This window comes from Tinamus guttatus, unplaced genomic scaffold (assembly GCF_059628265.1).
Source record: "Tinamus guttatus ecotype Peru unplaced genomic scaffold, ASM5962826v1 Tinamus_guttatus_pri_ptg000115l, whole genome shotgun sequence".
Classification (NCBI taxonomy): domain Eukaryota; kingdom Metazoa; phylum Chordata; class Aves; order Tinamiformes; family Tinamidae; genus Tinamus; species Tinamus guttatus.
In genome coordinates, this window is record NW_028288649.1 from 980,433 (window position 1) to 1,001,748 (window position 21,316).

Below are 21,316 nucleotides of genomic sequence, written 5' to 3' on the forward strand. Positions count from 1 at the left end.
TGAAAAATTCGGCAGCTCTATTGATATATTACCGTTTCACACCACTCCAGAACTGACCTAACTCAACTTTGGGTAACCAAACTAAGAACACCTACAACCTGTAACAGATGTGACCCTTCTCTTTTCTTCATATTACTTTCAGAAAATAAAACGAACTCTTCAGTAATGGTTTTGCTAGTCATGATCTGGTGATTAGTCTTGGAAAGTTTAAGAAAAGTGACAAGTTGGTCTCTAAAAACAGACTTTCTTTAGACACTATAAATACATATAAGAGCAGATAAGTGTGGTTTACAACAGGGATTCAGAAGTAAACTGGAATCACTAGTGAGTTTAAAAATCACTAACAACATGCACATGTGAAGAAAGAATAGTTTAGAGATATCTGCATTTGATTTGTGACTATTAGTAAACCAATACCTCCAAAAAGAAGCTCTCACTAACATGAGGGCTACGTTCTTCAAGAGATTATCCAGTTAAGAAAGTAGTTATGACATATCCTAGAACAATGCTATTTTCGGCTCATGTATAAATGAACTCAGGCTTTATCTTCCAAGCATTTTGGGGACTGCTGAAATCTTAGTTTGCATTTGAAAGGGATATTCTATTCTGAAGCATTGGGCATGTGTGCATTCATAGCTTTGATCAGCACAGACAGCCACCATTTTGAGGACTTTCAAGGGCACGCAGGATCAAAGGGATCTCTTAAGAGCAATTTCCTGCTTCAGCCTACATTGCTTCACAACTTGCAAGCAGCGCAATGAAGGTAGAGCTCCAACCAGGCCCCTGGACAAATTTTTCTCATATTTTAAAGTCTAAGATTAGATTTTACTGAAAGGTAGTATTTCTCCAGTACTGTGGGTCACTTTCAGTTACAGGATGACGTAAATGGAAATCATCTACACCCCCCCAATGCTATTAGGTGCCTGACAGAGTCTTTAAGAGCTGTTTTCTCTTGGCTGAGAGGTGAACAGAGCACAACCTGTAACCTCCAGTGCTACAGCACAAGCACTGAAACACTGATTCCCCTAACGCTGACAAGATTGAAAGTGGAAAGGAGGGAGGGGGTCATGTGTGGAGAAGAAAGAGCAAATATAGCCCTACAGTCCCAGCATATGAGGCAGACAAGGAGCAGCCACCCACGTCTTCATGGTGCCACCTGACCCCACAGCGCAGGGGCCTGGGCCTGGTGTTGTGGTGAGGCGCCAAAGGTGGCCCTGAGGCATGGGGTGGGCGTGGACAACAGTGGCTCTGGAATGTCGTTGTGGCTGTGGCCGTTGGGGACCTCAGGTGGCCGTTGGGAGGCCACTGGCGGTGACGTTGGCTGTGGGCGTGTGCGTGCCTGGGTGTGTTCACAGGTTGGGTTTACACTCATTTGTACCTGTTTGGCACATGCGTGTTAAAATATTGAATGTGTGTATGCAAAGATCATGAATGTCAGTTTGACTGTGTATCTCGGCGTGCATCAATGTCATTTTTCATGTGCAAATTTGTCAGTGGAAGCAATTTTGGTTATAATAGGTATTGTAAGTGGTGTAATGTTGGCCATTGTCAAATGGAGTGCGGATAGCAGATTGCTTTGTATCAAGGGTAGGGAGCATATTGCCAGTCATGGATAAAGGGGGAAATGTGCTTACCTGTAAATGCTTTATCAGTATAATACCGACTGTAATATTATACAATAAGATTCTACAATAATCTTATTTGAACAATTTGTGAAAGATATCAGATGCATTTTCACGTTAGTCACATGCCTGTTTCGCTCAGCTGTTGTGCCAGATTGACATGTATATCATTGTATTTGAATATTGTAGCATTTGGCTGTACAATTTGAATATTGTAGCATTAGTATTTTCATTTGCCATCTGAGAATGTATGACTGCACATTTTCAGTTGGGGCATAAGCACGTGTGACAGTTGGAAAGTATAGCCACTTGTGATATATGTGGTACATATTTGGCAGATCTGGTGGGCTTGCAGTGGAGAGATTGTTATGATTGCTCAGCGATGGTAACTAACAAAAAAAGTCCTTTAGTTTGGATAGGAAGCATCATCTCTGTAAGTTTTAAAGGATTAAACTTATTGCCATATACAAATGACTCTGCCTCAGGTCCTGGTTTAAACAATTTGAATAAATCATGTCTTTCACTCTTTAATAGTATTTTTTAATAATATGTTTATTTTTTACTCCTTAATGATATTTTCAGATGAAAAGTGAAGGGAACATCAGCGCAGGAGTTCTCACACTGGCCATTATGCCTCAGCCTTTTATCTGAAGGGAGGAACTTCAGGAGGATTGGCAGGATAGTTCAACCTTTAGACACATACACTGTGCTGCTTGTCAGGTAACAGTGCCAATTGAGATGATGTCCATGTTTTTTGTTCCTTACAAGAAAGACTACCATCTTCTTAAATACAAACATACGAAACCTCCACCTATGTGGCTGATCCAGTGATAGATCTATTCTTCAGCTAAGCTTCGCTTGGAAGCTGAAATCAACTTCATCCTTGTATAGAGCTTGATTGAGGTAGTTTTCTGGTCCACTTCCTCGCTTAATACCTATTTAAAATATATGAAAAAGATGAAGGATTTGTTTTCTAAGTGACAGAATGCTGAATACACCAGAACTTGATAGTTTGGGAGATTAGTTGTGGGACACTGGTAAGTAATTGGTTTGTATATATCCCAAAGAGAGTATGATACGGTGTCATTCTGAGTTGAAGTTCTTTTAGCATTACTCTACTACTGTCACAGCAGCTATCTTCCCATCCAAGATCCTTGTAGCCCCTCTTAACAAAGCAATATGAATCTGAATAGTGATTTAGGCCAATAGATTCTGATGACTTTAGCAGTTTAAGGAGCTGAGTTTTATTCTGCTTCCTGTGGTATATTGGGTCTGTAAAGAATTTGTATAGTGCTCCACAACATTTTCAGGTGAAATGAGTGGTTGCTGCCATTGTTACAGTGGCTTCAGTGGAAGTAATTTTTAAAGGAATTAGAAGACAATACCATGTTGAAAAAATACTATGTACAAGTTAGTTCTGCATGCCACAGATATACATCATTCTCCTTTAAAAACTGTAACTGTGTTTCATATTATGTTATGTTTCATATAATCATAGGAAAATGGCAGGCAAGAAGAAGGAAATTCAGCTTCAGGTATGTATCTTAATTACTTGAACAGTTCCGGTGATGAATAGAATTTTTTGCCTTTTCAGATGTTAAAATGTCAACCCATTTCATTATATTTCAGGTCTCGATAACCAATCAAAACCAATGGGATGAAGTGTTGCTGACAAAAGGTGTATTAGGTATTAGCTGTTTTCTTGTTAACCTGAAATGGTGGCATGTACTGTACGCATTTTTTTAACTTTTACTGTTGTGATCATTTCTTCTGACTAAGACGCTGTTATCATCTGGTAAATAAACAAGTGCTGCAGTTTTTCTGTGGGTGAAAAATTGTAAAAACCTGCAAAAAGCCTATGCACTGAATGAGGAATATGATGTGCACACCTAAAGTGCTGCAGTGACAACTGTAGTCTGAGAAATCAAGAGGGTAATGAGTGTCACAGTCTCCAAATCTGGGGTCTGGGTACAGTTAACTCAGAATAGCGGTACAACAGTTTGAATATAGCTATAATAGTGAAGACTTGGACAGTTTTCAATGAACATCTCTTATGTGTTGGCAAAACTTGGGATGTTTTTGTGGAACCACTCCACAATCTCTACACCATGTCTGTGTCTGTGATTACTGTTATTTGTAAATGTTACACTTGGCAGGGAGTTCTTAGTAATATAACTCTTGTAACCTCATTTCAGGTGGCCCCAACTTAAACACACAACTTCTTATTTGCAGTATTCATTTTGAATTATTAGAGAGTTAAGTGATCTAATTATACATAAAATAACGAAACATTTGCTGTGTCTCTCTGCTTGGTTTGCAACAGTTTCTCAAGCTTATCATAAACCTTATAACCTGCAATACATGCTCATCATTCTTCTATAATAAATGCTACTGCAATATAATCTGTTAAATAATGTTATATTAATATGCTTATAAATGTATATATTTTTTTGAAAAATCTTACTATGTATGATAGATACTTGTCACAAATCATATTTTCTAATATTCAATCCACTTTTATACACTGATGTCTAGAAAATACCATTCTAGTATGTGATCCTATATGGGAGGGAATAGGCCATTTCTCTGGAAGACTCACCATTCTTACAGGTACATGTTATACAACATGTATTTCCTCCCCAGTTTTCCTTTCATTGAGGCACTTCTGTTTATGCCATCTCTAACATCTCCAGTGCCTCCTAGGAATGGTATTTGGGTAGAGGGAAGAAATGTGTAATGGGATCATATGTGCAGAGGAGCAGTAAAAGGAAAGAAATGGTCTCCGTGACCTCAAGGAGATTAGGAAAAAAAAAGTGAAATAAAGGCATGGAAAAGAATGGAAACTAAGAGTGGAAATAGTAAAAGAAGAACAATAAAAAAGAAAAGGAATGTAGTTGTTTGGATTCATGATCTCAAATAGTACGGTAAAACAGGCTACTGATACTGAAATTAATTGAAATAAAAGAGAAAACCATGATGCACTCATGGGCTCAAAGAGGATCAAATGGTAATGCTTTCCCAGCACTATCCCTAATAAATTCCACTCATATATGTCTTTCATTTTAAAAGTTCCATATCAGCTGTATCTAATTACAAAATATTGTGTTTAAAGTGATAGATGTATATCAAGCTTGGTGTGGTCCTTGCAAAGCTGTGGTAAATTTATTCAGAAAACTGAAGAATGAGTTTAGTGAAGATGATCTGCTGCATTTTGCTGTGGTAAGGATGAAAAATCTGTATTAAACCTCAGTTATATCTTTGTATCCATCTGCAATATGGAGCTTTCATTTTACTCTCCTTATAGCAATTAGGCCATTATAATTTTGGCTTGGTTGCCTCCTCTTCTGCATATCTCCTTATGAGACTTCATGTTTAGAGCTACATTAAAAATAGTAATAAATGTAAAAGGAGCTATAATATAAGTGGAGGTAATATCCCATAAATTTCGCATTCCTTGATGAGAACTGCAGAAAAGGTTGGAAACCACATTGTATGTTTCTTTAATATTAAGCCTGCACATTATTATCACATGTAAAATTCTTACATTTCTGAAACTATTGTTATAATTTTTCTCCAAGTATTTCTTTCTATTTCGTTTTTAAAGGAATAAAAATTAATTGAAAAACAAATTATTTCAAAATTGTCATAGTAAAAATGCTCCACTACACTAGAAGGACAAAATAGCAGGTATATATCATATTTGAAGTAGATGTTATTGTGTCACAGACTAAGTCCCTCTACACTAGAAGGATAAAATTGGAAGTATATTGTATTTTCAGTAGATAAATTTGTTTCACAGACTTGTTCATCCCAGACATTGATCAAGCTTATTCTTTCACATTTTATTGAAAAAAAATCCATTGTTTGATCAATGCACTCTTGAATTTTTGCAGAATGTTTATGTATCCTAAATATACAGAAAAGCAAGCAGCTGTATTCAGAGATGATCTCAGCGCTTTCGTAGAGTTCACCATATATTACAAAGAAAGGGCTTTATACGGTGGATCATTTCTTTTGACAAGGCTACATGGCCTACTTCCTCCTTGGTTTATAATCAGACATTTTTGTCACAGCCTACATGGAAAAACAGGATAATGTATTTGCAATGCAATTGACTTCTGTAAAAGGAAGTGAGGCCAATCTTGTGCTACAAACCACTTCTTTAACCATCAGCCAGTGCCATAATGACTGTTAATGTATGTAAGAATGTTTTGTGTATGTTAGACTAAGGTGTAAAATACTGTATTTTTCTGTGTGGCAAAAAGTTTTATATGTATACATATATAGGGGACATACCTGTATTTTCTTCATCTGACTGCAGGCAGAGGCTGACAGCATTGTGACTCTGAAAGCATTTAGGAATAAATGTGAACCTGTGTTTCTTTTTTGCATTGTAAGTATAATACTTGCTACTAATGTACTATGAATTTTTGAATTAAATATTCAATAGATTAAAACATGAAGCTATAAAAGTTATGCTTTAAATTTTATTGTGTGTAGGATTTTATAATTGGGGAATTGTTTCACTGCAGTTATTGTTTTCCATAGTCCAAATCTTTAGTCCTCCAACACATTTTTATTGTGCCTGTACATACAGCCACAGGAGATTTGTGGTAGCCATGATCTGATGGTTAGTGAGAAAAAAAGAAGTAAGTTTTTCCAATGTTGTCTCAAATAAAGTTTCAAATGCCTACATGGAGCTACTCTGAAATCATTACTTTGTATACAATTTCTCCCAAGTAAAAAGGGTTTAGATTTCCTGCCATTTCAGTTTTCCTACGATAAGCAAAAGAAACTGTATTTTTCATAGCTCAGCAATTATATCAAGAAATCACATATTTATTATATCTCATTGATGGATTGAGAAAGATTATGTTCGTAGGACCCTGCTTTAGAATACAGTTACCTTTGTAAGCATTGTTCCACTTGGAAGCATTGGATTCCAGCAATTAGAGGTCAAGAACGAAGATGCTTTAAGGAGACCTTCAGTTTTGAATATGATTGCTGCAAAATGATATTAATAGTATCTTTGAACACTAGTAGTTGACTTCACTATCGTACTCCTGTATGTAGTAGAGTAGGCACTAAAGTATAGTGCAGACAATAGTGAAAGGCCAATGGAGAAGGGGAGGAGAACCATGGGACAAAGCAATCAATATTTGGGTGACACTTTCATCTGGTGATGTTCTGAATTGGAAATATGCCATACTGTATGCAACATAAATTAGGAGCTGGAAAATTCCATATTTGTATTTACTTCTGACTGTACTATTAATGTTGAGGGTAGAAATAAACATAAAAATAGGTAGAAAAAAATTAAAAGGAAATAAAAGCAAGAAAGGTTTATTCTGAACCAGCAGATGCAGTGGTAGCTTTTTTTTTTTAACTTTAGCAGAGAGTGATTCTATTAAAGGAAAAATTGCAAAACAGCATATTTTGAAACTCAAATAGATGTATAAGCTAAATAAGTAGAAGTTACTGAGAGTGTTATCTTCTCTTTTACAGAATGGAAAAATAATTTCAATAGTGAGAGGAGCAAATGCTCCTCTTCTAAGTAAGAAAATAACAGAACTAGTAGAAGAAGAGAGGAAAGTTTTGGCTGGAGAGAAAGAACGTGCCGAGGTATTCACAAAATAGATACTTGAATATATATGAGCATTTTAATCCCCTCTTTTTTTCCACCACTGCTTGTGATAGCGTTTTCTGTAACAAAATGTTTATTTTTGGTAGTTTTTTCTTCACAATAAAATGAAATATACGAGGATTTTTATTTTTAATAGGAATTTCCATTAAATAAACTTTATGATAATTGTTTCAGAAACTTGAATATTCACAGATTAGTCTGTTAATGCAATAAATGGAGGGATGGTTTGCTAATGAAGTGGAACTAGAATATAAACCCATTTTAGGCATTATCTTTTTATCTTCTACCACTAAATATTTTTTCATGTATATTTTAGTAAGAATTCACCAGACAGAATAAATGGATATCTGGGAGATAGTCATGCCTCATTGTTTTTTTTGGTTGTAATGGCAATCAAAAAGAACTCTGCATCAAGTATCAAAAGTGTAAAGGACATTTTTTAACAAACTGCAGCTCAGTTAAGGATAATAAGGCTCATTCAAAGTCTGTCTCAGAACTGCTGACTTTCCTGCAAAGCAAATCAGGGAATCATAGAATCACAGAATGCTTAAGGTTGGATGTATTATTACATCAAGTTAAAACTGTTGTAAAGATCTGAGAGCAGAGTTTGGTGACTTGAGACTATTTTTTTCCTCTTACAATATTGGCCACAGTCCAATTTATACAAGCAACAAAGCCCAGTCATTTTTTTTGTGAATGTAATGGTGGATTTTTAGCTTTATTATTTTTATAGTCTATGTTTGTCATAGAAATAGGATAGAAACTCTTAGAATCTAGAGTCTCTTTAATGTGGTGTGGGAGTTTTTCATATTGTATTCATAAAAATGACTTATACATTTTTTTCTACATAATTGTTAATGGAAATGATGAGAAACTGAGATATATATTGGTTATTAATGACATACCATATTTGAAAGTTACAAAGTGATCAAATGTGTTAGGTTTACTCTTTTTCCTTTGCATAACTGAATGGCTTTCTCTGAATTTTGTGTTCTCTAACTGTGCAGTTTCTTCAGCTACAATCCATAACTTTTGCAAACCACTGAACACAGCATCACAGTTGTCTTTCTTTTGAAACATGAGTGACCATAATTTCTTACAGAATAATATTTAACTCGGTAAACATGTTTTGGAATGTGATGCAGCCTGGTAGGGTCTGCTTCCATTTTTTAATGACTAGTGATGTTTTTTTTAAATACTTAATGTGAGGGTTAGTCTTGGTCTTGACCTTACTCTGATTCAGTACACTATCGACCCAGTAACATGAATTACTTTCTGTGCTACGAAATGATCTCCAGAATTGCCCAAGACACAGAAGAAAGTAACCCAGGCCCTATATGCCTACCTAAGACCATATTTTTTGTGCCTAAAAAAGGAAAAGCAATAAAAAATTCAGTGAGCTTTTTTTCCATATTGTTTCTGTCTGAATTCCACATGATGGACAAATAAATAGCTAAACAGCTGCAGCTGAGGAGGAAATGTGAGAGAAATAAATAATAATAATCATGTCTGTATTACACATGATTTATGATATATAGAATGAGAAATAGAATAAATGTATTAAGCTTTCAGCTTTCCTAATGCTGCGATAGTATATACATCCTAGGTTGTCACATTTTCATGATGGGTGTTCAAATCTGTGTTAATTCTACATACTTACCTACTCTATGTATACATACTTATTATGCATATATTGAGAAGGAAAAGAGAAATAATCACCTGAAATTATTTTGAAGTCCTTTTGCAGATTTATTATCTCACAAAATATTGTTTTTTTTGTAAGGTAGCTGCCCTAAAAACCTTAAGATTAATCAGTCTTTTTTTCTTACTTTGTTGTATGTTTCTGTTTATTTTTATCTAGAGTTGTAAGGCTTTGGCCAATGTTTTAAAAGCAAGTGGCAAAAACATAGGACAAAGATTTATACTTTTGTGTTTAAAATTATTGTCTTTGGAAAGTAGCACATAGATCCCATTCAGTGTAAATTCTGTCTATTATTTCTGAAAATCTGTGGATAGATATTTTCTTTCTTACCAAGCTCAAATCATGTGGAGGTTTTCAGAAGAGGGACAGAAAAAAAGAGAGAGAATTCCTTTCCCATATTACTCAATAGCCCTGTAGTAGAGTAGTACTATGTCAGAAGTACTCTCTGCCTCTAGATTAACTTAATAGTGACGGTATACTTCATAGGGGTGCTGCTTACTGCTTTTCCTACTATATTTGCAATTGCATTAGATAGAAGAACTTGTTTTCCCAGAAGAGAAATCATCAGAAGATGCTATTAAGGAGACTGTACTTGAGGGTAAATATATTCACATTATTTTAATAATGTTAATAGAAAGAAAAAGAATGAATAGCTTTTTAGTTGCCTAATTATTTTCCGGCTATAATAGATATTCCTTAGTGTCAGTTAAGAAGATGATAGGCTGAGGGAATCAAACAGAGAAAATTTTTTTTTTTTTCTTTCTGTAAAGAGTTAAGATATTGGACTGTCATTAGCCTTCTCAACACCCTTGGGGACCTTCAAAATTCAGGTATTCTTGCAACCCTCCTGCTGTGTTCTAGTGAATTTTTTTGTGTAAACTAGCGACTGAAACTCATTTCTACACAGCCCCTGTTTTAGCTATGTACTTTTGCTGAAGTGATGCCTGTTAGCCTTTGGATGTATTGCAGAAAAACCAAGATGATAGGAAGACATGAGGATTAAAGCTATAAATCTATGAAGGAATGCCATACCTTGTACATCAGACTATTTTTAATTAACTTTATCACCAAGCAAGATCTAAGAACTAAAAAATAAAAGAATAAATTCACCATAGCATGAAAAAGTTCCCAGAAGATTTAAAAATATACACTGTTCTGCTTGTGAGGCTAGCTTCTATGATTTATTTCAGGCTTGGCATGAACTGAGACCTACATCTTTTCTCTTCTTATTGTTTTCTATGGCTCCTGAGGCTTTCTGAAGTTATTGCTTCACAAATGCACAAAACGTAATTTTGCAAGGTTGAGATGGAATTCTGTTCTTTACCTTCTCTTCTGCGCTAGGACACTAGATAACTGTAAGGGATTGAGTCATCTCCTCTCTCCTTCCTCTTCATGTCTTCCTTATTGTGTAGTTCAAGTGCCTTGTCCCCATTTAGAACTTTAAATTATTATTTTTTCCTTACAAGCCCTCTGAGAGTTAGTAATACAATATGATAAATGCTTCAGCAATTGTGTAGCACACTAAGCTACAAAATCTAAGTACGCCACAAAATCATGGAGAAGAGTTTTCATCTTGAGTGACCTCTCCATTCATCCTGTTAGATTAGGGAATCTTTAAGAAACCATAATGCACTACCTATTTGAGGTGGTATATTCATACCATATTCAGGTGCCTTTGAATGTTGTCAATTATTGGAAACAGATAGTAGTCTTGTGATTGCATCAGAGCTATGATTAACTGCTGCTTTAGTGTCTGAGATCTGATAGAATTACATTCTAACACTTAATTGTAAACCTCAGATTCTGTAAAGACAGACATATTTTGGTTAATTTCTGCCATTTTGCAGAGATGTGTACAGTACGAATTTTGTAGTAGCATGTCTATGACCAGGAACATTTATTGTTTTAGTCTTGTTTTAAATGTTAGACTGTGTTAGCAAGCATAGGTTACTTCAAAAGTTATTTCTTGTAAATGATTTCAAGATCAACAAAACTAAGGAAAATATAGATATATTTACTTCCAAGGAATGTCTACTTTATGGGGAATCTCTAATAGTCACACAGAATTTCACTTGTTGATTCTTTTCCTTAAAAATATTAATTCCTTTCATGTATTCTGTCCGGTACAAAGAGAGCTTCCTACAGGAAGTATCATCTTAAATTGAAACCATGCCTGCTTGCGCGTGAACCATTTCTCCACCTTATGACCCAAAACACCAGTGGTTCACACATAGGTTCCAGGGATGGCCAAGGAGTGTTCTCCTCTCTAAGACGTGCTTTTTGAAACCACTGTTTGACCATCAGAATTAAAATGGAGAAGTACTTAGAGAAGCCCAATTGTAAGTAACAGAGCATTTAGTTGTTTAGCTATTTCACACTTTTCACAACTTTTTTCACCCTTTTCCAACAGAAGGAGTCAGGTATTCTGTTGCAATTATAAAACCTGATGCTGTCTCAGAGGGACGTGTAGAAGAAATTAAAAAGAAGGTAACAAGTCTTGATTCTTTCATGACATTTAGTTAAGAAGCATAGTAATGTCTTGGAAAGTAGATTTTAATTTAAATCCAGACTTTGTAACAAGACCTGTAGTTGTCTTTCCCCTAAGCGTGACAAAAGCAGGTAGGTTTGGTCCTGAAATAATATGGTATTCAGATTGACACTATTTCTTTAACATTTTATGTCACTAGGTTAGTTATGACATTGATTAGTACTATGGAGATTCCTGATAAGCAAAATTACAGGGAGAAGTCTTTTTTTTTCATCATATTGTAGCGGAGATGACCACTAGAAAATCTGGGGTGGTGCTTTATGTATACGCTATCTATCAAGATAAAACTATCTTGAGTTGAGAGTTATGTAACTTATATAACTACAATTATTCTGTCGTGGCCAGAAGAAAAGGAGGTTCAGTAAGAGTGAAAAAAACAGGTAGTGTTTGAAAGCAATTTTAATGCATCTGAGCAGCTGCCAGTTGGCCCTGTCATAACCCTGTCTTGTGAGGAGGGTGCCCAGACTGCTAAACAGAATAATATTGGCACATGATCAGTATGGAAGCTTGAGAGTACCTTTGTAATTCAAAAATCCTTGTCATTTGTTTATGAATTTTGCTCATACAAGTGTACATCTTCTCTACATGCTTTTGGCAAACTTTTTAACTTAGTGGGCATTGTAATCCTGAATTCAGTGAATTGCTTTGAAAAGCTGGAAAGCTAGAAAGCTTTAGCTCAGATAAAATTAGGAGTTATTAAATTTTGCAATATTTCAGATAATCTCAAGTTTAAAGATGTTATCCAAATTCCAGTCAATCTTTAGATTTATGGCAGTATGAGATTTTGTAGATAACATTTTCAAATGCCACTGAGTAATAATTAAACAACTGCAGATTACAGATGCAGGCTTTAGCATTGCAGCAGCAGAAGAAAAACTGCTAACTGAAGAGCAAATCAGAGTATTCTACGCTCGGAACACAGAACAGGTAGAAATAAACAAAAATAGGAACAATTTAAAAAACACAATTTGGCTATAGTCTTTCTAAATCTCTGACTCACAAGTTTTTAATATGATAAAGAACTGAATTAATGTAGCTTCAGTACATAGAAAAATATTATCTATTTTTTTTCTTACTGACTGTTATAAAACCTTATACAGATATAGGGTGGTAGCATTCTGATGTTCCAATTAAATACTAAGAGATTTTTACTTTTTTCTGTTATTGGAGTGTCTGTGACTCTTAGTCATGGCCCTAAACAGACTCAGTTAGCTGCTGAACTCTAGAACAAACATAAAATCTGTGTGATCCGTTTGACAGTATCTATTGCACATGTACTCTGCTGCCGAGGAAATGATTGTGTGTTTTTCTTTCCTCTCTCTCCACCATCCTGCTTTTATTTACTACTGAGTAGTATTCATAGAGTTAAAGGCTGAAACTGAAGGAATAAAAAGAACACAGCAAAGAAAATGAAGAAAATGCCCACAAATATCTAGCAAATATCTAAAAGTTCTATATTTTCAACCAGCTACATGATATTTACTTTCAAAATTATTCATGGAACTGTTCTACAGCTTGTTTAATCATACTATATGTGCAAGTCCAAGCATTGCAATTGATCTCAGTTGGTTTCTGGATCGTTTTCTTTACATATCATTTGTACTTTAACTGGCAGAGCATGCTTCCCGAATGCTTCTGTTGACTTTGTTTATCTCGATTAACTGCATTTGAAACATTTTATAATGCTGTTGTGTCAAAGGACTGATTAGAAAACCTTCTAAACAGTCATGAATTATGAATGTAAACAATTTCACAAGGTTGTGTAACGTTTGTAAATATCATTATAGAACTGGAATTATGAGTTCCTTAGAGATGAATGGTCTCATTTCTGATGAAAAAGTCAGTTCTTGCAATTCATAGCAGAAAAAAAAATTATGTTTTTTAGCCCGATTTTGATGATTTTGTTCAATTCATGATGAGTGGACCATGCCATATTTTAGTAATTGCTAAAAAAGAATCAACCAAAGCTATTCCTCACTGGAAGGACCTAAGTGAGTCAAGTGAAAATGAGCCTGATGAGTTGGATCCTCAAAAGCAAGATGATAGGTAACTAATAACTAAAATGACATTGTTATACGTGATTCAGTTACAGTATTCAGACTTAAACCAGATACAAAGCCAATGTTGCCAGACTTATGTGCCTAGGTATATAGAATCCAGGGAGTAGGCAGAGCTCTGTACCTGGTCTTTCACAGAGCTGTCATTAAAGACGCAATCTCAGTACCCGAAGGGACATAAAAACTCTGTGAGAAAACAAGCAAAGAGCAGGGGATCTCTTATTGTTTTTGAAGTGGGCTTGAGTGGATTGCCAGCCCAGTGGGAACAGTGATATGCTTCAAAGCTGATATAATTGATGCAATTCTACTGCACAAAAACTCCCTTATGTAAATGGCCTGCCTACACTGCCTACGGAGGGTCAAACTCTTGCCCATGTTTGCTCCTTTCCATCCTGGGAGGCTGTAGATGTGGTTCAAATGTGGCTGGGGAACACCTGAAGCATGCACTGCTCCCTAGAAGCACTCTGCAAAAGCCAGTGAACAAATGGGAGATTGACCCGGCTACTATGCTTATTTTGCCAAGAGACATAAAAACATTTTAAAGATTTGGTGTTTAAAAATGTGGTATCATGAAATGCCTCTTTTTGTCTTGTGCCAAGGATTTAGCTGAGGATTTTAAGGAGAGTACACACCAGGCAATAAAGGGAGTGCTCACAAAAATATGAATATTGGATTGAGTTGTATATTTAGGCCAGAAATTTACTAAAGGCAAGATGAATTTAAATATTTTGTTCTAAACAGAATCTGTCACAATAATTTATACTTTTGTCAGTCTGCTGTATCCCTTCTCCTTGAATTTCGTGTGACTGAGGAAAATTATATTTGCCTTAAGTGAATAAGTGTTTACATAGCTAAATAAACCTGAGGATAACAAACATGTCATAAGAGTCTCTGCTAAAGAGAATTCTATAGTGCTATCATTTTCAGAATCCTGCTTTATATGAATGAAGATCTTTTTATTGATCTTTCATTATACACTTGTCAGCAATAATTCTGTCTAGTGAAATGTGAACTATTTTGAAGAAACTTGAGGGAATGGCTGAGATTTCTCTTGCATAGTGCTAACTTGTGAGAGGCTAAGATTTCTTATCTCAGTAATATTACTTCAGTAGTGAATCTGAATTTAGTAAAAACAAATCAGTTTGCTCTTCAGTTTTTAGGTTTCACTAGACTTTAAGAAAGTGTATTTTCAACCCCTCAACTGTTAACAGATTGTATGCGATGACTTAAATACTGGATTACTTTGTGTCTTGTTAGGTTGGATGGCATTTTGGAAACTGAGGATCTATTAAATTTTTGTGATGTGCAAGACAGCATAGAAGATGCCAGCAGGCAACTTGCCTTCTTTTTCCCAAATTTTGGTAAACAGAATACAGGCCAACATGTTGAAAGAACTTTAGCCTTAATTAGACCTTTACTCTTAAAAGAAAGACGAGGTAAGTGTTAATAACTACATTTTCTATCTAACTAAATACCTATATTTTCTATCTAAATAAGCTCATGTATGTGTATTTTAAAATTATGACACTACTAATGAAAAGTTGCTAGGTTATATTGTCTGCCTCAAGTTGATAGTAATCTTTGTCAGAAAAAAAAATAGTCTCATATATTTAGCACTTAAGTGTCAATACTATTTTGCTCCTTTGGTTGTTTCTTAAAAAAATGTCTTTGGATTATATGATTGGATGGAATATTTATAGACTCTGTAATCTGTAGACCTGGAATATAATCTTATTTATAGGAGACCTCTCCAAGAAGCTAACACTTGCAAAGTGTACTAAAGGGGATCATATTTCCTAGTATAATGAAGTAGCTGATGCTGTCCTTGAATGGCAGGTCCAAGACACATCAACAACAAGCATGATTTGTCCCAGGATATTTTATGCTGCATAAACCAGTTGTGCACAAGGATAGGTTTATGTAGACTAGATTTTTACAAGTAAAACCGGAAATAATCTAGCCCCATAGCCAGTTTCTTTTGCTTCTATGGCATGTATTTGCATTTATTCCTGAATTGTGTCTACCTTCTTTATTTCTGGCTTAACAATCACTGTGCTGACAATACTGTGTAGTACAATCTATACATACAGGTCAGGAAGACCACAGCTTTGACCTTTCCTTGTCTGTTTCTTTTCTTAGCTGATACCTAGTTATGTATGTTGCTTAGGAAAGTGGTTTTACAGTATACATGGGGAAATATTCTGTCATCTCTGCTTGAACCAAATACTGCTTACTTACAAATACAGTCATGTAAGACTTAGTCAAATGAATATCTACCTGTTCAAAATCCTCAGCCTTTCTTCTGGTGATTAAAATGCATATTATGTTTCTCAGTCATATATTCATAGTGAAAGTTCTTACATGAGAGAAACAAAACTGATGCTTAGCATTAATTGTTTCTAAAGAAGATTGTAATAATGCAGACCTGTACTCACTTCTCTGGTCTATTACCGGATTCTGTGGTCTATGATAATAGATGGAACTCAGTAGAGGATGTTCTCCATTTGTAGCTTCATTGATCAATTTTGTAATACTGACGTTACTGTCATCAAGCTCAGCTGAGACTTTGAGTAGCACCCTTTACAGCTGGCAGAATTTCCAAAAGGAGCCATCATAGTTATGAATAACTTAGGTGCATATTTTCAGGTACCTTCTTCTGGAAGTTAGATACGTCATTCAGATGTGGATAACTTCATGCTCTAGCACTGAACAGTTATTCTGCTTTTGGTTACATTGTCTGGCATGCTTCAGACAGCACAGATATGTGCAGGAAAGAGCTGCTCATTTCAAGCCTTTTGCCATCTATGCAGTCAGCTGTATGAACACATCCGCTCTTTGTCTCCCCATAAGATTATTTTCCCCACACCAGGTAGCTCCAGCACTGATAAACTGCCCAGATTTCCTTTTTGTTGGAATGGGTGACTTCATCCAAAGTTGATACCTCTGCTATTTTAGCTAATTTTCCTTCCACCTGTCCTTAAGAAACCATCAGCTTTCTGAGCACCCAGACAACTCCTGATGTGCTCTAGCAATTGCTTTGAGTTAGTTTTCCATTCTTCAGTTAACAAATTAACTTAAAATTAATTTAACATTGCAATTGGAAAGTGTCATTACTTTGTGGTGTGAAAATTATTGCATGGCAATTCAGCATTGTTTCAATATTTGAAACAGATTCTATTATTCAAAGAATAAGAGATGATGGCTTCAAAATAGCAATGCAGAAAGAAATACTTCTATCTGAAGAACAAGCACGTCAGTTTTACAAGGAGCATGAAAATGAAGACTACTTCCCAGCTCTTCTAGAGCAAATGACCAGGTGTGTTGTTTGAAAAAATGAGAGGAGAGCATGGAACTGTAAATGGAATCTGTTTTTCACGATAAATAACGAGTCTGAAGAATATATAGCTACAAGGCACAATTGAATCCGAGAGTTGAGCAGAACTCAAAATATGATCAAAACTCACCCACGTGAGGCAGTCCCCAATTATAGTAGATAAACTGGATTTTTTAAAATACTGTATATACTTATATACAGAGATACTCCATGCCCCTGTATATAGAATGTTGAAGTCAGTAGCCAGTTCTGTTGGTCTGAGTGAACACAGTTGGGCTCTGCTCTGATAGACTGGGTTGAGCTTTGTCTGCAGGAGGGTTCTGTGGCTCTTACCCAGCCTCTGTGCTGGGTTTCCTTGGAAGTGAAGTAAAATCCGCGTTTGGATCTTGTCTTCATACTAAGTCAAGACATAGTTGGATAAATGCAAAAAGTGAAGCTGAGTAGAATTCTTAAGTCTAATAATAAAAACTATTTCTATGACATTACTCTGAAAATTACACTCACTTTTAAGTCGTATAATGTTACATCAGACTCTTGCTGTTTAAATGGAGATTGTATTCCAAATCTTCCTGTATTACAGCTTGATTTTCTGGACTGCACAGAATTTAATAAAATCATATTACGAATTACATCTTAAAATGTATTCTGATATTTTTAGTGCCAATTCTCCCATTTTACAGTGGTCCAACTCTTGCACTTGCTCTAACACGAGTAAATGCTGTAGAACGCTGGAGAGAGTTGCTGGGCCCAAAGATTGTTGAAGAAGCTAAGAAGAATAATCCCACCAGGTAATACTTAAAATAGTGAATTTGATTTCGTAGTGAATCAACTAGCATTCATACCTTAAAGTTTATGTTCACTTTTTCAACTGAAAAAATTCTGCATTGCAACTTGTGTAACTACAGTGCCATCCTCTGGAAACAGATGTATATTTCTACGCTTTATTAAGCTTTTCTTGGATTAAAAGCTGTTTTACACACAATAATTATAGCATATTTTGAGAAATAATGGCTCATAAACACAATGAAATGTTGAGTTTAAGAAAGGAAGTTTTGGAGGCATCAAAGAACAGATTGCTAAATTACAGAGAAATCTTTGAGTGCTAGAAGTACGTATAGCAAGAAGAATCCATCTATGTTATTTTATGATCTGCTTTGCCAGTCAGTCATGAAAACAGGCTATTGGGCTATTTAGGTGAACATTTATGACCTTGGATGGCAGTTTTTTAGGCTTCTGATCTACAGAATTACTGCTACTCATTTTCTGTGTGCAAAAAATACTGATAAAATGAGAATGAGAATTCTTATTGATTGATTATTAGCTTGAAGTAACACCACTGTTTATTAGAACAGATGCCGATGCCCTCTCAGTTCAGTGAAAAATCCTCACTAGTAGAGTATTTTATTTGTGATTAAGTTTCTTCTACATCTTTTAGAAATGAATTAGTTAGTTAGTTACCCGCTTACAGTATAATAATAAGCTGCTGTGGCATCATCTTCTCTGTCCTTAATAGATGTAATATTTTATTAAGCAAGAATTGTTGCTATCTTGGACATATAACAAGACAGCATTTGGGAAGGAAGGTATTCCTATTTTAGGTGGTTAATTAGAAAGGTAACTTCTTCCTGTAGATAGTGAAGGCTTCTTATTCCTACAGAAAGATAATGGAACCCTTAAGCCCTCAAATCAGCATGAGTATATATTCTCATGGATTAAGATTAGTCATAGTTAAAGCTCTAAATGGCTGTTCCATTAAATAATTTTACTCTTTTAATGATTGCTAGTTTACGTGCAGAGTATGCAGTAGACAGCGTACCTATTGATCAGCTGCATGGCAGTTCTTCACCTGGTGATGCTCGAAAGGAATTGGATTTCTTTTTCCCTCAGGAGCACACTTTGGCATTAATTAAACCTGATGCTGTTAAGGAACATAAAGGTAAATAATTGAGAAAGCATGGGCTATGCCTTCAGATCCAATTTCTATAAAATATTAGTGATGCAGTTTGCAGTAAGTGATTGTCAGCTGCATACATTTTCTAAGCACTTTTTGCATGCAGAGAGATGCCTTTATGGGAATAGCATAATTCATACAGTTTTCTGAAATGTGACATTTCCTTAGCTCCTTTCCATAACTAAGTGGAGCTGTTTAAAAGCCAGGTACTTGTCCAAACTAGTCATCTAGTGTCCTTCTGACTGAGAGAGAGACCTTCCATAGTCATCTGACTGTTAGCAGACAGCTGTCTTTTTATTGACTCAGAAGAAACCATTACTAAATTAGATGTATTCCCATCCTTCATTTTTCTCTCTATCAGACAAAATGGAAGAGGAGAAGGCAAAGAAAAGAACATTTCACAAAATCTGGAGTCTTGCCTTAAGATTTTTGCTGCTTCTGTTTTTGCTTCTCTATCCATAGCCTCCTAGCATTCTTCTTTTATGTCCTAACAAATTAAACAGTCTTTCTGATGTTAATTTATCACTGGCTTTTAAGAGTTCCCTCTTGTAACAATCCAGATGATTGATTTACAAGGCCAGCTGGTGTGCATGTTCCATATGTGAAAAATGATAATGGGTGCCACTGATATAATTGATAACAATTCACATTTGCCACCTGCATAGAAATGGATTAGTCCAGTTACAGTGGTTGACTCTGTTTTTTGGAGGAATGCTGAAGCATTCATCATATTGTCCATGATTTTGCTATAGTAAGTAGAATTCTAATGGTCAATAGTGAAAATGCCGAAAAGCAGATACAGTATTTTCCAAAACTGTTTTTTTTTGTTTGTTTGTTTTGGTTTGTTTTGGTTTGTTTTTCTGGTATCTAAAATAGAATAACTACTTAAATCAAGAAGGAATGAGTTTTCTTGTTTTTTGTTTTGTTTTGTTTTCGCTAGGTGACATTATGCAAAAAGTTAAAGATGCTGGATTTGCTATCTCAAAGATTAAAGAAGCATCTTTAACCCGTGAAATGGCTATGCAGTTTTATAAAGATCATGAAGGAAAGCCCTTTTACGAATCGTTAGTGACTTGTATGACTGCGTAAGTATTTACCTACACAGTATTTAGGTATGCAAGTATACAAATTAACTTCAAATTTACAGAGCAAGCAAACATGCTACACCCAAAATAGGCCGAAGATTTTACATTCTGCTACTCTTCCAGGCAAGACTAGCAGCTTCTTCAAACTAGTATGTTTATCTTTGAGGTTGAAGTGCCACTCTTTTAAAAGGAAGACTTACACTTCTTTCCAAATTCACAGGTAGTGACTATTACTTTGGATTTGTTGCTCAAAACACAACAAAACAAAAGTCCATCATTGTTAGTGGAATCCTTGACCTTCTCACAAAGAGGAATTATTTTCCTTGTAGCATGTGTAGTAGAGCTGTTGATAAAACAGCATTTGTTGCCTTGCTTCAGAAACAGATGGGGTGAGAGTAAAGGAAGTCAGAATAAGTGATCATCATAATTTTACTGGCTTTCAGATACAAATATAAGTAGATTTATTGTAATGTGCAGGTGTTTACCATAACCCTTCCTAGCCCCAAAGCCAAAGGTAAATATGAATCTCAGAACTGCTGAAGAACCTTCATGTCTTGATTCTACAGGGGCCCCTCCGTGGTGATGGTTTTGACCAAGGAAAATGCTGTGGAAGAATGGAGGCAACTAATGGGTCCCACAGATCCAGAAGTAGCAAAAGTGACTTCTCCTGAATCAATTCGCGCTCAGTTCGCACAAGATATTTTGTCCAATGCTGTTCATGGATCATCCACTCAGGAGCATGCAATGAAGAGTATTGAGTGTGTATTTGGAGAGATTGATATAGATTAAAAATATGTAATCTCTGAAAAATAATATTCAAACTACAATATAAATTTGTCTATCCAATTTGCTATATTTAATGCTATGTTTTCCTTCGTACTCCATTTTTGCTATGAGTTGATCCCCATGTAGCACAGCATATCAGTGTAACAACTGATACATCTGCTAGAAGTTCCTCGTCCATAATGACTGCTATAACATACATGTGATGCACTTCTTTTTTTTCCCTAAGACCTTCCAAGCCTATATATCTCCAATAGTCCCAAAAGTCTGAGGCATTTGGTATAAATATGTGAAAAACAGGGTCAAAGAAGAAAGCTCATTAAGGTACTAGGAATGACACCCACACTGTGACGTGGAGACAGTCCTCCAGTTTAGGCAGTCTGGAGAGAAGAGATGCTGGGAGACAGTGCAGATGCTGTTACAACACGGACGGGGGCGGCTGCACAGGGCAGTGCAAGGCAGGAGCTGCAGGTGACCCCAGCGCAGGCCACGACCTCACCAAGGGGGACACTGTCCCGCAGCACCTGAGCAGGGGAAGCAGAACCACATGCTACTAACAGGGACCATCAGCAGCCCCAGGCAAAGCAAGG

At 35.8% G+C, this 21,316-nt stretch overlaps 1 protein-coding gene across 2 annotated transcripts; it reads left to right on the top strand.

The window, feature by feature from the left end:
• Positions 1 to 3,124: 3,124 nt before the first annotated feature.
• Positions 3,125 to 20,732, top strand: NME8 (NME/NM23 family member 8). Of its 2 annotated transcripts, none has more exons than XM_010215544.2 (15): positions 3,125 to 3,157; positions 3,252 to 3,309; positions 4,735 to 4,841; positions 5,944 to 6,015; positions 7,128 to 7,244; positions 9,500 to 9,566; positions 11,379 to 11,455; positions 12,351 to 12,443; positions 13,402 to 13,562; positions 14,831 to 15,009; positions 16,745 to 16,889; positions 17,588 to 17,695; positions 18,692 to 18,843; positions 19,799 to 19,943; positions 20,510 to 20,732. In XM_010215544.2, exons 1-15 carry the CDS (start codon positions 3,125 to 3,127, stop codon positions 20,730 to 20,732), a joined length of 1,737 nt encoding a protein of 578 aa, XP_010213846.2. The 2 variants fall into 2 exon arrangements, with proteins under 2 accessions (XP_010213846.2, XP_088377172.1); XM_088521046.1 differs by having other exon boundaries at positions 13,402 to 13,550.
• The last annotated feature ends 584 nt before the right edge of the window (positions 20,733 to 21,316 follow it).